General features: G+C 46.5%; 1 protein-coding gene across 3 annotated transcripts in view; it reads right to left on the bottom strand.

The window, feature by feature from the left end:
• The window catches only part of LOC147445398 (transcription factor RF2b-like), a 34,499-nt gene extending 20,517 nt beyond the window's left edge, over window positions 1-13,982 (bottom strand). Inside the window, exons 1-3 of one of the 3 annotated variants that reach the window (XM_086524906.1) lie at window positions 12,708-13,982; window positions 12,229-12,361; window positions 12,025-12,109 (exon numbers count right to left, since the gene is read on the bottom strand). In XM_086524906.1, the coding sequence (XP_086381032.1) occupies window positions 12,025-12,109; window positions 12,229-12,361; window positions 12,708-13,459 (970 nt within the window). In that variant the 5' untranslated portion in view covers window positions 13,460-13,982. The remainder of the gene's footprint in view (window positions 1-12,024; window positions 12,110-12,228; window positions 12,362-12,707) is intronic. The other 2 variants (XM_086524908.1, XM_086524907.1) reach the window with 2 other exon arrangements.
• Between the last annotated feature and the right edge of the window lie 744 nt (window positions 13,983-14,726).

Raw genomic sequence — 14,726 nt, forward strand, 5'->3', positions numbered from 1 at the left:
TGTCTATTCGAGATCAATCAGACCAAAATGCTGCAATCATTTCGGCTATCAGTTCCTGAACTCACAAGAAGTCAAGAACAAATCAGTATCATAATCAGGAATTCCATTTCATAAAGTCATCTAGCAGAATACTGTCAGCTCTCAGTATCCCTGAAGCTCAAAGAGACATCAGTGACTTTAGTATCAAAATCGAGGCATCTGTTGACAAGGGAGCGGAGTGACTCCCCTCTTGTGCATCCCATTGCACCAGATCTCTGGCCAAGCTGAAGTTCTGGGTTCTGTTTGGAGTAGACTATGCTAAACCAAAACATCGAGGTAAAGTTTCACAATCCGAGGAGTATCTGCTAGGTCCTCCTCCTCCATCCACTTCGCATCAAATGCAGGAAAGTTCTTGAACTTAACAAAGAACCGCCTTCGGACTTTACCTTTCTTTGTATCATTATGTGCCAAAATCTGTTCACGAACAAGGATCTCCTCGTTTTCTTCCACTTCGGGTTGCTCATCAGGCTCCCCATCATCAGGCACATCACCCTTAACAGGTTTCAAGAGATTCACATGCAATGCATTGTGAATCCTCCAAGTATCTAGCAGTTTCAATCAGAAGGAGACATCATTTATCTTTTCAGTTATCTGGAAAGGTCCGTAGTATCGCATACTAAGCTTTGGAAAAAGCCTCTCCTTTCCCTTTTTCTTTCTTAGGCGTGCCTTCTCAAAACGTAAGAGCACCCAATCATCCTCCTTCAATTTCAAGTCGCGACGATGGCGATCCGCTGCCTTTTTCTGTCGTTCTTGAGACTCCTGCAAAGTCTAGCGAACCTTGGCAAAAGCCGTATCCAAATCTCGCCAATATTCATCCGCTTCCAATATCTAATCTTTCGTGCTAGGAAGGATGGAACCTTTGCAGCACTTTCAACAATCTCACATGGCGTCTTCCCCGTCGAAGAGTGTATCGTGTTATTGTAGGCAAATTCCACCAAAGGTAAGTTCTTTTCCCATTGAGTCTTCTGATCCGAGATACAAGACTTCAATAAATCTAAAATCATTGAATTGGCAATTTGCCCGTCAGTCTGCAAGTGGAACGATGACGAGAACTGCAACTACGTGCCAATGTTCTCCCAAATTGCCTTCCAAAACAAACTCATAAATCTGGGGTCTCTGTCGGAGACAATCGTCTCAGACGTGCCATGTAATCGGAAAATCATCGTGATCTTTTTGTGTTTTCGGGAGATCAAAAATGAAATCCATTGCAATACTTTCCCAAGGGTGGGTGGGTATGGGTAGAGGCTGTAACAATCCCTGTGCCTTATGCCTGTCAAACTTGACCTTCTGGCATACCAAGCAACTACGCACAAACTCTTCCACATCCTTTTTGAGTCTCGGCCCAAAGAAGTATCTCTCTACCCCCTTCATGGTGGTAGCAATGCCGCGGTGACCCGTAAAAGGTGGACAATGGCATTCAGTCATAACCTTATCCCTCAACGGCTGTGTAACGCACAACATAGTCTTTTTCATCAAGTAGCCTTCCCGAAGGGAGTATCCAGCTACTGTCTCCCCATCCCGTATCCGTGTGAAAAATATCTGCAAAATCTGTATCTGTGACATAATGATCGACCATATCCTCGAAGCTCCTATGATGTATCGCGGAAACAACCAGAACCAACGGTTTCCGAGACAAAGCATCTGCCACCACATTCTTCTGTCCCTGCACATGGACAATCTGGAAGTGGAACTGTGACAAGATGTTCGCCCATCGCATCTGCTTTTCCGAAAGCTGCTTCTGTGACAAGAAGTAGCGCAAACTCTGATGGTCTATAAAGACAGTAAAATCCGCTCCGAGTAGGTAATGCCACCACTGAGTAAGAGCATGGATAACCGCCAAAAGCTCTTTCTCATAGATCTGTATTGTCATCTCCTACCTAGAGAACAAACGGCTCTCGTAAGCTATCACATGGCCTTCTTGCATCAAGACCGCACCTAGACTACGACCACAAGCATCACAATATACTTCAAATGACTTCTGCAAGTCCGGCAAAGTTAAATCTGGTCCTGTAGTCAATTTCTCTTTCAATGTCCGAAAGGCAGTCACCTCTGTGGGTCCCCACGAAAAAGGTACTCCTTTCTGTGTCAAGGTATGCAAAGGGGAAGCAACCTCTGCAAACTTTCGTATGAACCGCCTGTAGTACGAACACAATCCCAAGAAGCTTCTAACTTCATGGACATTCCTCAAATCGGGCCAATCACGGATAGTCTCTATCTTGGCCGGGTCCATTTGCACTCCTGCTTGCTGACACAATGTGTCCCAAAAAGTGTATCTCTGGTAGGAAAAATTCACTTTTCTTTGCATTAATCACTAACGTGTGATCTCGTAATGCCTGAAAGACTTGAAGCAGATGATCTCTGTGTTTTGCCTCATTCTTGGAGAAAACAATGATGTCGTCAAAGAAAGTGCCAACAAATAGCCTGTACTCTCGAAAAATCCTATCCATCATCCGGTTAAATGTCGCAGGAGCATTGGTTAAGCCAAAAGGCATCACCAAAAACTCAAATAACCCAAAAGTCGTCCAAAAAGCTGTCTTGTAGACGTCTCTCGACGCTATCCTGATCTGATGATATCCACTCTTCAAGTCAATCCTGCTAAAGCACGAGGATCCCTGTAACCTGTCGAGTATATCATCGATCCTAGAAATCGGAAATCTGTTCTTGATGGTGATTTCGTTGAGAGTGCTATAATCGATGCACATTCTCCAAGATCCGTCTTTCTTCAAAACCAACAACACTGGAGAGCAATACGGTGAAGTACTAGGCTCGACAAGATGCACATTCTCCAAGATCCGTCTTTCTTCAAAACCAACAACACTGGAGAGCAATACGGTGAAGTACTAGGCTCGACAAGACCCTTTTCCAAGAGGTCTTTCACTGGGTTCATAATCTTTTCATTCTGTACTCGGCTCACACGGTAAGGTGGCCGATTCGATGACGTGCTTCCAGGTATCAGATCAATGGTATGATCTTCAGGCCCTCTGAAAAGCAATCGGCATGAGTGGAGAAAAATCTTGGCGTTCTTTTGATCAGGTCAAAACATATTCAACCTTTATCCATCGTTCAGTTCTCTCCCAAAAGAATGAGTAAGAAACTGAAGTTCATCAAGTACAATCTCTAAGCCCTTCATTTATCAAAGTCGCTTTCTTGGCCCGGTAGTCAACCACGGCGTAGTTCTTGTGGTACCAAGAGATCCTGAGTAGAACGTCACTCGCGTGCCCTGAACACCCCTGTCATTGCAAACAAAGTTTGCCAATGCTCGGTGTAATGGCAACATCCCATCCGGGTGTCAGTCGAACTACCTCTGCCTGTGGCGTCAGTCTATCGGGCGTAATTCCAAATCGAGCCGCCAATTCCAAGTGAAAAGAAGTTGGCCTTGGCTCCTTCAAAAGAGCTTCCTGATCCTTCACTTTGCCCCAAAAGCGGCAAAGTTTGTACTTTCATTCATTAGATTCAGTGCAGGTCCCACGCCATGTGGTACCAGTTCTGCTTTTCTATCTGCCTTTTCTGCCACATTCCTCAGCTGCTCTCGAACTCTCAGACCTGTCGTCGTCTTTATCATTCTGTTCTTTCTGTGCCTTATTAAGGCACTTCGCGGAGATATGTCCTTGTTCCCCGCATCCAAAGCACTTCCCCTCTCTAATGAAGCGAGCTCTCTCCTCAGGAGTAAGCTTGGGTCGTGCATCATTTTTCTCTGGGTTACTCTTTTTCTTTCTACTTTCATTCCCAGAAGTCTGTTCGGCTCGTTGTGTCATGGCCTCATCTGTGGGGTAGGTCAGACTGCCAGAGTGAATGACAAAGCCCCGTTTCGCATGACTCATCAACTCCTCAATAGAAGCTGACTTTTGTTCCAAGCAGTGATCTCGGATCTCTGTAGGTAGACCCAAGGTAAACTGCTCAATCTGTTCTCTGAACGAGATCTTCTTGAATGAAGAGGCGGGTAGAAAAGAGCTCTAGAATCTTTCACAATAAGCATTGATTGTGTCTTTCTTGGTCATCCGAAGATGGTTCCAAGCAGCTCGTATATCTCATTCATATTCTTGCGTTAACCAAGAAGAAATAAAAAGCTTCTTAAATTTCAGTCATTTAATTGGCGCAGTCTTGTTTAAAAGAAGAGTGGACCACCAAGTACGAGCATTCCCCTTAAAGTCAGAGGTAGCTCTCCAAATCTTGAAGTGCTCTGAATAGCGTCCTCCCGCGAAAGCGATGTCAAACTGTTGTATAAAAGACAAAGCCTTAGAAGCATCTGAGTATCCTGAAAAAGTATCAAACTTGATCGAGTGGCCACCTTCCTTAAACTCTCGGACTTTCTTGCTTTCATCTTCGAGAAAGTCATACTGGTTGGCTTTGTAAAAATTTCTTCTTGTTCGCCTAAAAGCTTCCATGATCAGAATCTGAGTCCTCAGTAGAACTGTCAGTCTCTGGGCGAGATGTAGCCTTCTTTGCCTTTTTCTTGCCCTTTCCGAAGCTTTGTTTCTTGCTTCGCTTTTTACCTTTTCTGTCTTCTTCGCTCGAATCCGAGAAGCTAGAGGAACTATCAAAAGAAGAAGAAGAAGAAGAAGAAGAAGAAGAACTGGATACTCCTTCAAATCGAACACGCTTCTTCTGTTTCTTTGCCTTGTCGAATGTCGACCGACGACCAAAATATCCCGGGAAGTCAATGCCTTCCTTCTACTTTTTGCCGAGCTTTTTGCGCGTCAAAAAGCTGAGCAATCCGTGCATCAACCACGTTCTCCAGTTCCTTCTCCGTATATTTTCTTGGAGGCAGAAGGTTTCTTCAGAGCGGGTTTCGAGAGTGGTGTTGTGGTTCTTTGCCAATCCATTTGTACCTCTTCCAAAGAGGTCTGGTTCATATATTTTGCCATCTTCGGGTCCTTGGCAAAATTGAGCATCATCTTTGTTGCATCGCCGATCAACTGGCAATGCTCCATTTCTCGTCGCTTCGCCTAAGTAGGCCAAGGCGGGCCATACTCTCTACCGGAATCTTCGTTGTGATCCCAGCCCGCATCTCCAGATGCAGAGGGAGTCGACTGATCATTGCTTGAAGCCATAGGTGCCGCGGAAAAAAAAATTTCGGGGATCGGATTTCTCGTAGAAGAGAAATCGGCCGTACCCTGATACCACTGTAACAAACTTGGACACTCCAAGTCAAGAATCAACCGCGACAGCACCAAATAACCACCTCAAAACAAGTCACAGATCACAATAGATGTACACTAGCCCGACGGAGTTCCGTGCCTAGAGATATTGGCCCCAAAGACTGGCGCCCCTTTCGGTATTTCTTTTTATATTAATCAGATCAAAGTACAAGAGAGTGGCTAGGGTTTCACTCTCAAACTCTGTGTCCAGATGCTCTGAGAAGTGAGGCCCTCACCACTAATTTAAAGGTTACAAGGGATGCCCAAAAGCAAAGCCCCAAAAGCTTCAAATCAAAAGCAATTGCTCTCTCTCTCTCACAGAGAGTCAAAACTTGAAAGCAAAAGCAAGATCGCCAATAACATCCGAAATCCTGGAAAGGACTCTTGCCGGCCTACTCTGATGTGTGGGTCATGCGATACTTGAACTTCAAAAATGTCTACAAAGTCTTCTTCTTTGGGCCGCGCCGAAAGCGACACAAAGTCATCTTCAATGCTTTCACTTCGTCTATAGTCATGCGTCTACCTTCTTCAAGAATCTCCGAGGCTGAAAATTCCTGAGACCACTTCCAACACAAAAACATGAACATATCCATTCCATGTAAAGTGACTGGAAAAAATCTCGTCTTCTCTAAAGACTATGCATGCAATGTAGATGAACAAATAGACGGAATGCCAACCCATTCAGCACACACACGCAAACAATGAGATCGAATCTTGTGTTTCTGATCTAATGTGCGGCTCTTCGAACACAATGGTCAAGTGACGCCTATGCTCCTCTTCATTCTTCTTAAAGACTATCATGTCATCGAAGAACGTCCCAACAAACTGTTAATGCGAGCAGAATATCCGGTCCATCATTCTGTTGAACGTGCCACGAGCATTTGTTAGATCAAACGGCATCACTAGAAATTCATAAAGATCAAATGTCGTTCTAAACGCAGTCTTGTGCACATCCTCTGGCCTTATACGAATCTAATGGTACCCATTCTTGAGGTCTACCCTACTGAAAATTGTAGCACCCTCTAAACGATCGAGAATATCATCAATCCTAGGAATAGGAAACCTATTCTTGATAGTATTCTTATTCAACGCACGATAATCAATACACATGGGCCGTGAGCCATCCTTCTTCTGCCCTAGGTGTACTGGCGAGCAAAAGGGTGAAGAACTAGGCTGAATCAGTCCCTTCTCTAATAACTCCTCAACCTTGCCCATAATCTCTTTCTGTTGCGCTGCACTAACCCTGTAGGGAGGTCTATTTGGTGGGCTACACCCTGGCACCAAATCTATCCAATGGTCCTCAGGTCTCTCTAGCAGCAATTGCGACGGTAATGAATCAGAAAAACAGTCACTAAACTCTCGCAAAAATGCTGACCTTTCTTTATCTAATACAGATAAATTTGATTGACAATTATCTGAGACACCACATGCAAAAATCAAGTACACAGAAAGATGATTCTTTATTACAAAAGTGAAAAGCAAAAGCGAATACAATAGGGACAAACTCCCCTTTGAGCTTTACATCCAAAACATGAGTTTTGCCCCTATGCTGAAGGGTGATCGTCTTGACAAAGACATCCAACACGCCATGCGCTCTGAACATCCACGGAATTCCACGTAGTGCATCGCACCCTTCCAATGGCATGATATAGAACTCTTCTGTGTCCACATACGACTGAATATGCAGACGCAGCTTTCCAATAATGGGAGTAACACACTTTGAGTGGCCAGGACATGCCAACCCTGCCTATGCTGTGTACCCCATCTCTTCAGCTCTGATGCCCAGCTTCATAGCTAACTCTAGTGAGATAAATTTGGCTTTGGCACCTGGATCAAAGAAGATGAGTGCCGTCTGATCCCTAACTTTACCCCATGCCCTACACACACTCACTAGCATTTGTATTGGGCCTATCACCCACCATATCTGGCACCAAACCTACCGTGGGTTTAGGCTTCTTGCCTTTCTGGTCCTCTTTATCATCTGAGTCAACTGGTCCTTTCCTTTGTGGACAATTGGTAGCAAAGTGACCACGTTGCTCACATATAAAGCATTTATTTTCAGCCATTAGGACCTTCTTTTCCTCGAGCGACTTGCACACAAAAGGCTTCCTTTTCTATTTCTTTGCCTGCGCTCCAGAAGTCACAGCTGAACCCTTGTCTTTGGTGGCCTTTTCTGACCCCTGTGACGCTTCAGGAGACGTTTTCACAAAGAGCTTCTTCGCTGAATTTTTCTTTTGCTGCCCTCCTTTCTCGTTGCTCGGAAACCCACTATCCTCTCCTTTCAACAAGGCAACAACAGTGTTAGCAACTTCCATAAGCTGAGCGAGGGTAGCCACTCTGTTCTTGGTACAGTAATCGGGAAGCCCTTTAGGCAGCCCACAACAATACTTCTCTATTTGCTCTGTCAATGACACAAATCTGTAGGAGGTCACTGAGAGTAACGCTTTACAAAACCTCCGATTGTACTCTAGCAAGCTTTTGCATGTAGCCGAAGTAAGCTAGTGCCAATCTGTCATGACGTCGGCTTCAAATTCATTTGACAGCCAAGCAGATGCAAACATTTGCTTGAAGTAAACCCAAGTGGCGGGTGCCTGTCCTTGCATTAACAATGTCATCCACCATGTAAGCGCATTGTCCTTTAAGAAAGTGGCAGCTTTCCTGACCTTAGAGGCCTCTGTAAAATTCCCTCCTGCATAAGCTGTATCAAACTGCTGGAGGAAAATGAGAGCCTTTGCTTTATCCTCGAAGCCAATGAAAGTGCTGAACTTTACAGCTGCACCACCTTCTTTGTAAGCTTTCGGCATTTCTAGCGTCCCCCAAATTGTCATAGGGGATAGTCTACAACATGGGCATTGTAGTAGGCATGACCGGCACATCTTGGCCATTCACATTTTGCGTCAGAGGTGCGATATCTGGCTGCTGCCCAGAAAAACCAGCATGCCAAAATGACCCTGTGGCACCCCAAATTGGCCCTGGTTGCATTGAAAACCTTGCTGCATACCGATGCTACCATGCATGGAGTTTGGCATCATGCCTTGCATACCCCCAAACACCGTTCCTGGCATGTACGGCTGACTTCCAGGCACATAACCAACCATACTTTGGAAAACTAATCCACCCCCGAAATACCCAGGATGTACAGTGGGTGGTGGAAAATTGGGCGCATTGCCTGGTAACCAGTTCCCTATTCATTCAAGACAGCATGCGGGCTCTAAAAGGTGGCGGGCCGAACTGGCATAACCTGTGGAATAGGCGTTCTGGCCACCTGTTCAAGCACGGGAGGAACTTGTTTTGGAGCCCCTGACTCCGCAACATGCGAGTGTTCCCTATCCTGCTGAGTCGCATAAAGTACTTGGGCTTGAGTCTCAACTCTGTACGCGGTGTAGGTTGCCTATTTTGCTATTGCACTGGTGGCGCTTGCAAGAACTTTATAAACCTTGGATTTTGCGCCAGTTGCGAAAAGACATTCACCGCGGCAACTAACTGAGTCCTGAGCATCATCCTCAAGTTGCCGAGTCATAAAGCCTTGTACTACTGGAGGGGCATTCACATCAATAGGAGGCACAGTCTAACGTGGCCGTGAGCTCTCACCAATCTCGAAGACCATAGGAATTTCCTGTCTGTCCTTCGAAGAGGAAACCTCTTCCATAATGCCCTTCCCTTTGTCGGCCATAGTGTAATCCCGCATTCCTGTACTCTGTCTTTACCCAAAACAACCGAGGCTCGCTCTTTGAGGAAAAAGTGATTGATGTCCCGGCAATGGAACCTTGAAACACACGTGTGGGGCGGTAGGCTTTGGCTTTCACCCGAAATTCCTTACTTTAGACACACACAAAGAGAACGTGCAAAGGAAACCTGCGACGGGAATTAACACTTAAAGCACACACACGGCTCCGATTCTAGAATGCTCCAAGCAGACGCCGACAACTTGTAGGCCCCAAAATTGGCGCCCCTTTCGGTATTTCTTTATACTTTGAGAGGGTAAATTACAAAGTAGAGTCTTGGGAATCCTTTACCTGTATCCCACTAGATACCACCTGTTTTGGCCAAATTTCGGCAACATAACAGCCCCAAAACTTACGCAAAACCAATTCCCCTGTTGGAACTCACTTCCACTGGCGTAAACCCTCTGATTCCTACCCGAAAACAGTAAATTCAGCACGCTGTATTTACTGATTTTTGCCCCGTTTTCAGCCTTGAACAGTCCCCGAACTCTCCTCTGTCAGTGGGGCACTGTTCCCAATGGTTTTGGCGTCCGTTGGGCTGAAAAACGGTCAAATTACAGCACATATGCAGCACTGAAAACGCACCTGTACGGTGAGGTTATGACCCTCACCGGTGCCTGCTTTGGAGTAGCAATTATCTACCCCTGTTCCTGCTCAAGGAGGCTCTTGCCTCAGCATAAAAGCATGAAACCACACAGCTGTACATCCGTCAAATGAAGAGCCCTCTTGTGGGGCATCACTTAACTACACGTAAGGGGGGGGGGGGAGAGCAGTGTGTAATGTGCAGGGCATCACTCCTAGCACCACAATGTACATAGAGTGGAAAGAAAGCACTGCATAGCTCTTAACTTGTTGGCAGGAAGCTTGCAAATGAGCCTTCTCTTTCTAAATTCAGCACCAATTTTTCTGTAAGAGGCAAGTGCACAGATTGTGCCACTTGGCGCGATTACAAGCTTTTTCCCGTTTCGGGGTTGCCGCCTAACAATCTCCCAACTGGTTGCCCAGTGGAATTCGCGGTCGGCAAAGTTGTAAAATGTTCCCCTTGTCATTCCGAAGGTAATGACGCAAAACATATTTCACGGCCCAAAATAACAGTTCTCTAATTTTTACGAGATGCTTCTGTTGGACTCTCACTGGTCATCTAACCATCTATCCTCATTGGGACCGCATCCAAAAGTGCAATGTGGCCCAACTGTCGGATACTTTCTGTCGGTGATCCCACCTTGACTTTATGCCTTTATTGAGTTCACTTCCTAGTATCCACCAACTTGCTAAGTGCGACAGGGGGACCTACATGACCTTGCACTGAGCCTAGACATCCTCTTACTATACGAATTCCAGTGCCGACCAACTTCCCGTCTGTGGGTGAAACTACCTTCACGTTGGCCATACAATGTCCGACCATTCGCAACTTCAAAAAGAGGGTCTCAAAAATAAAACAAAAATCATTGGAAAGAAACCAACAACTAAGGTTAGCAATTGCCACGTCCTCGTGACATAGTTAACACTTGCCACGTCCTCGTGACAAATTCCCAAGACTCTACTTTGTAATTTACCCTCTTAAAGTAAAAAGAAATACCAAAAGGGGCGCCAATTTTGGGGCCTACAGGTTGTCAACGTCTACTCAGAGCATTCTAGTTTCCGAGCTGTGTGTGTGCTTGAAGTGTTAATTCACATCGCAGGTTCCCTTTGCAAAGTACTCTCTCTCTCTCTCTCTCTCTCTCTCTCTCTCTCTCTCTCTCTCTCTCTCTCTCTCTCTCTCTCTCTCTCTCTCTCTCTCTCTCTCTCTGTGTGTGTCTAAAGTAAAGTAAAAAATTTCGGGTGAAAGCCAAAGCCTACCGCCCCATGGGCCGGTTTCAATAACTTATCAAAAATATGGATAGCTTATCACTACCTTTGAGAGCTTCTCATTGCCTTTGATAGCTTACCACTAGCCTCGAAAGCTTATGGTTGCCCTTGATAACTATGATAACTTATCAAGCCATTGACAGCTTTCCAAGCCCTCAAATAGATTATCACCTATTTGATAACTTATCATTGCCTTGAGAGCTTATCAGGCAACGAGACACTCATCTACTGAAGGCAAATACCTGGTCGCCTTGCTCCTATGAGGCCATCCTCTGCTCACCCCCTCCTTGCTCCTCTGCGCCCAAGTGGCGAGCAGCTCGGAGTTGTTTCCTCTACGCCATGAATTTGCCTTCTCAAGGCTCGCCTTCCCACGACGCACGGACTCTGATACCGAATGTGAAGAGCATGCTTCCCATGTTCTTTCTTGTTCACACACCCCCCCCCCCCCCCTCTCAGCTCTGCCTTGCTCTCCCCCTCTCGCTCTTGCTCTCAACTTCTTCTCCTCTCTTCCACGCTCGTCCAAAACCCCTGCAATCGATGGCATGCTCCATCCGACCATTTTGACCTCCCCTTGGGAGTGCGCCTGGGCCCAATTCCCATAGGGCTTGGCCCTTGCAACTTCCCCCTCTCTAGAGACTATCCCCCAACCGGGCCTCTGGCCTCGATGCCCCTCGCCGAGCATGCCTGATCAATTACGGGCTTCTCGACCACCTCGACCAGTACTAAAAGCCGTCATCGTCTAACAAAAGAAATCCAAATAATCAGAACAACATAAGCTATTTGAAGTATCAAGTACCTGAGGACGAGGATCCATAACAATTGTTACCACCATTATGTGTCATAGGTGCACTACAGATAGCATCTGCAGAAACTCCATGAGAACCGAGAATGACATCTACCATTGATCCTCTGTCTGGAACACCTCCCGGCAAGATATCACTCCACTCTCAGAGAGATTTGCTCTAATACGTCTGGTAGAAATATGCACACGTCAATACTAGACTGCTGCTAATACAGCAAGATCACAAGACCCTGCCTACCAAGCTTGGGAGAAGAACATGGGACTCTATTAAGCCACCACATAAACTGCAAGTTGTGTCAATAGTACTTGGAAGCACAAGATCTGGAAGGAAGTAATGCGCGCAAAACTGCCTACACACGAGGGGCTAAAGCTTTCAAGTGCGTGTCAACTAGACCTATCTTGTAAATACTCTTACAGTAGTGACTCCATTGAAACATTTTAATAGCATTGAAGAATTTGGTAGTAAAAATACCATCGCACAGTTGAGCTTGTTGTTCCATAGACTGGAGCCGGAGTTTCAGTTCACTATTTTCTGATGTCAATCCAGACGTATCCCTCTGCAATTGAGAAACAAATCAATAGGAAACCGAATCGTAAGAGTACTTCACAGATACAATGACAAGAAGTGCCAAAGACTATAATCTGTCTTCTGTCCTATCAATGCTCTGTTTGGTACCTGCAGCATGGTCAGTTGAGCCGATAAGGTCGTAGCCTCAGTCTGAAGTGTTTGTACTTTTCGCTCTAACTCCGCTATGTAACGAGTCTTCCGTTCTTTTGACCGCGCTGCTGACTGTCGATTTGCCAGTATCCTGTTTGCAGTTTATAAAGGCCAGTAACTTATATAAGATGTCATCATGGTTGCAAAATTAAGCACAACCCTAGGAGGATCATAAGTAGTGCGCCCACAAGATATCAAACAACAGTCCCATGCCGCTGTACAGATAATTTATTGACTTTAACACAAACCAGATACAACAACAAGCCTAAGAGATCCACACATAGTGCATAATCTAATTCCAATTTGATGATAGCCTAATCACAAGTCTATCTTTAAAAACTACAATGCTCCCTGGAGTCAATCAACCTCATACAACTTGCATGGTACATGGCCTCCGATGAAAAAAAAAGAAACCAAACCATCCACAAGCATCTAACCTCTTCACTCTCTTGGGATCGATTAATGCAAGCTCGGCCAGTTTGTTGGAAGCCATAGCCTTCTTGACCTCGATGGACTCAAGGATTGGGTACTCTTGCTTAATTTCCTCCAAAGGACTAAGGTGCCTACTTGACGCCATTTTCTGTGTGTCATTCCCTGAATGAGCATTAACACCATCCATTGAAACACTGCGCATGTGGTGTGGAGGCAGCAAAGAGTCGGAATCTGAAAGTGGCAATGAGCCATTGGCACTTGCCAATGTCTCCGCACTTGAGTTGAGCTGATCCACATCAATGTACATGGAGAAAAGGTCGTCGCATGCTTCATCTGAGACAGTGGGAGTTTCAAACAAGGCAGGCTCGCTCTGCTCAAAACATACATCATCAGGTAACCGAAATGGGACCTCCGAATGAGCTCTTCGGTGACCTCGATGTCGAGGTGGCATATCGGACATGAGATTCACATCTGTGCTGAAATTAAGCCCCAAGAGAGTCCTCGTTTCTGGCGAGGTGGCACTGTCCTCCATTGACACATCAGCAGAAAAAGATCCACCTGGCATGGATGTGTTGGAGAAAGAGGGGGAAGGCTCTCTCTTCACAGCCACATTGTTTGGCAGGGACCGAAAATGGTCCTGGTCTGACCTTGTATTCACATTCACATGCGCGGCGTGTTGCGCAGAGGCTGAGGCAGATGTGAGATCAGTTTGAATGCGTCCTACAAAAGTATCATACACCGGTCCAGGACCCCCCATGTTAGCGCGGAAATGCGAGGAAGCTCGTGCGCGCACCGGCACAGTGTGCCCCACATGCAGGAGCTTAGAGCTAAAACATCTGATGCAGAAAATGCTGCAGTAGATCTCAATGAGCTCACGCCTCACATTAGCTAGCTCATTAAAGAAGCTTGCAGGGTATGAACCAAAAACAATGGCGCAGCTGCAAGAACCCTACTTCGCCTACACTTTGAAGAATGTAGGATTGGCAGCCTGCAGGTTAAGGGAGGGGCTCACCGTTCCCATAGTGCTATGATGATGGGCGATGTCGGGAAGCAAAAAGGCCAATCCATCACTAACATGGAAACAGAAGCGAGATAGGGGGCTTGCGTGCGTGTGTGTGTGTGTGAGAGAGAGAGAGAGAGAGAGAGAGAGACTCACCTAGACGAGTGTGCAGGGTGCATGAGCGAATAAGAGAGAGAAGAGAGAGAGAGAGAGATCGCGCACATGGATGATGGCAGTGAAGAGCTCCTCACATGGGCACACGCCAGGGAGCATAATAACAAAGAGATACCAAGTTGAGCGTTTGAAGTGGACAAGAAAAGACAAATCAGCGGTGGGCTGCTTCTGCCATTATCCAAAAGCGACTAGGGAGTCGGGACTCGGGAGAGCCCGCTGCCTGGAGAGGTTTTTCTCGTGCCATGAAAGCCACGGAGTTTGCATCAAGAGAGACAAAATGTACATTACCATAAGGGTGTTCGGCTCCGGTTGATTCGGAGCTCCCGGGTGACGGTGGGACGGTGACCACCCGATTTCGGCTAGCCGTGGCACGGGCTGCGGGGATGCGCGATGGACTCGGTTGGGGACGACGGATGATGGGACATAGTCCTGATCTATGTTTTCTCCTCACCACACCGTCTAGGTACTACGGATGCGTGCGAGGGTTTGAGAGCGCCCGATAACGGGAGTGTCCCCCTCCACTTCATCACATGGAGGTAATCGGGGGAGTCCGCCACGCACGGGGACTCCATGACCTAGTTTCAGGGCCGTCGGCTTGTAGCCGGTAGGTCTGTTCGGTGAGCGTCGGTAAGGCGCCTCATGCGGACAGGTGATCCGTTTTGGACGTTCAAGTACTCCACGCGGAGGTCTTGACTTCCTCTACAAGCTCATCTATGCACATTCACAAACGCGCGTCCGAGGGGCTCTTCGTTCGCAGACGAAGGCTACGGCAGATTCGTAGTCAGTTTATTTCGGCGAGCGTCGGCTTGGCGCTACGCGTGGACGGTATGTCCGAATTGGACATTTAGCT

This window comes from Adiantum capillus-veneris, chromosome 12 (genome assembly GCF_014529385.1).
Source record: "Adiantum capillus-veneris isolate H3 chromosome 12, ASM1452938v2, whole genome shotgun sequence".
In the NCBI taxonomy this organism is placed as follows: Eukaryota; Viridiplantae; Streptophyta; class Polypodiopsida; order Polypodiales; family Pteridaceae; genus Adiantum; species Adiantum capillus-veneris.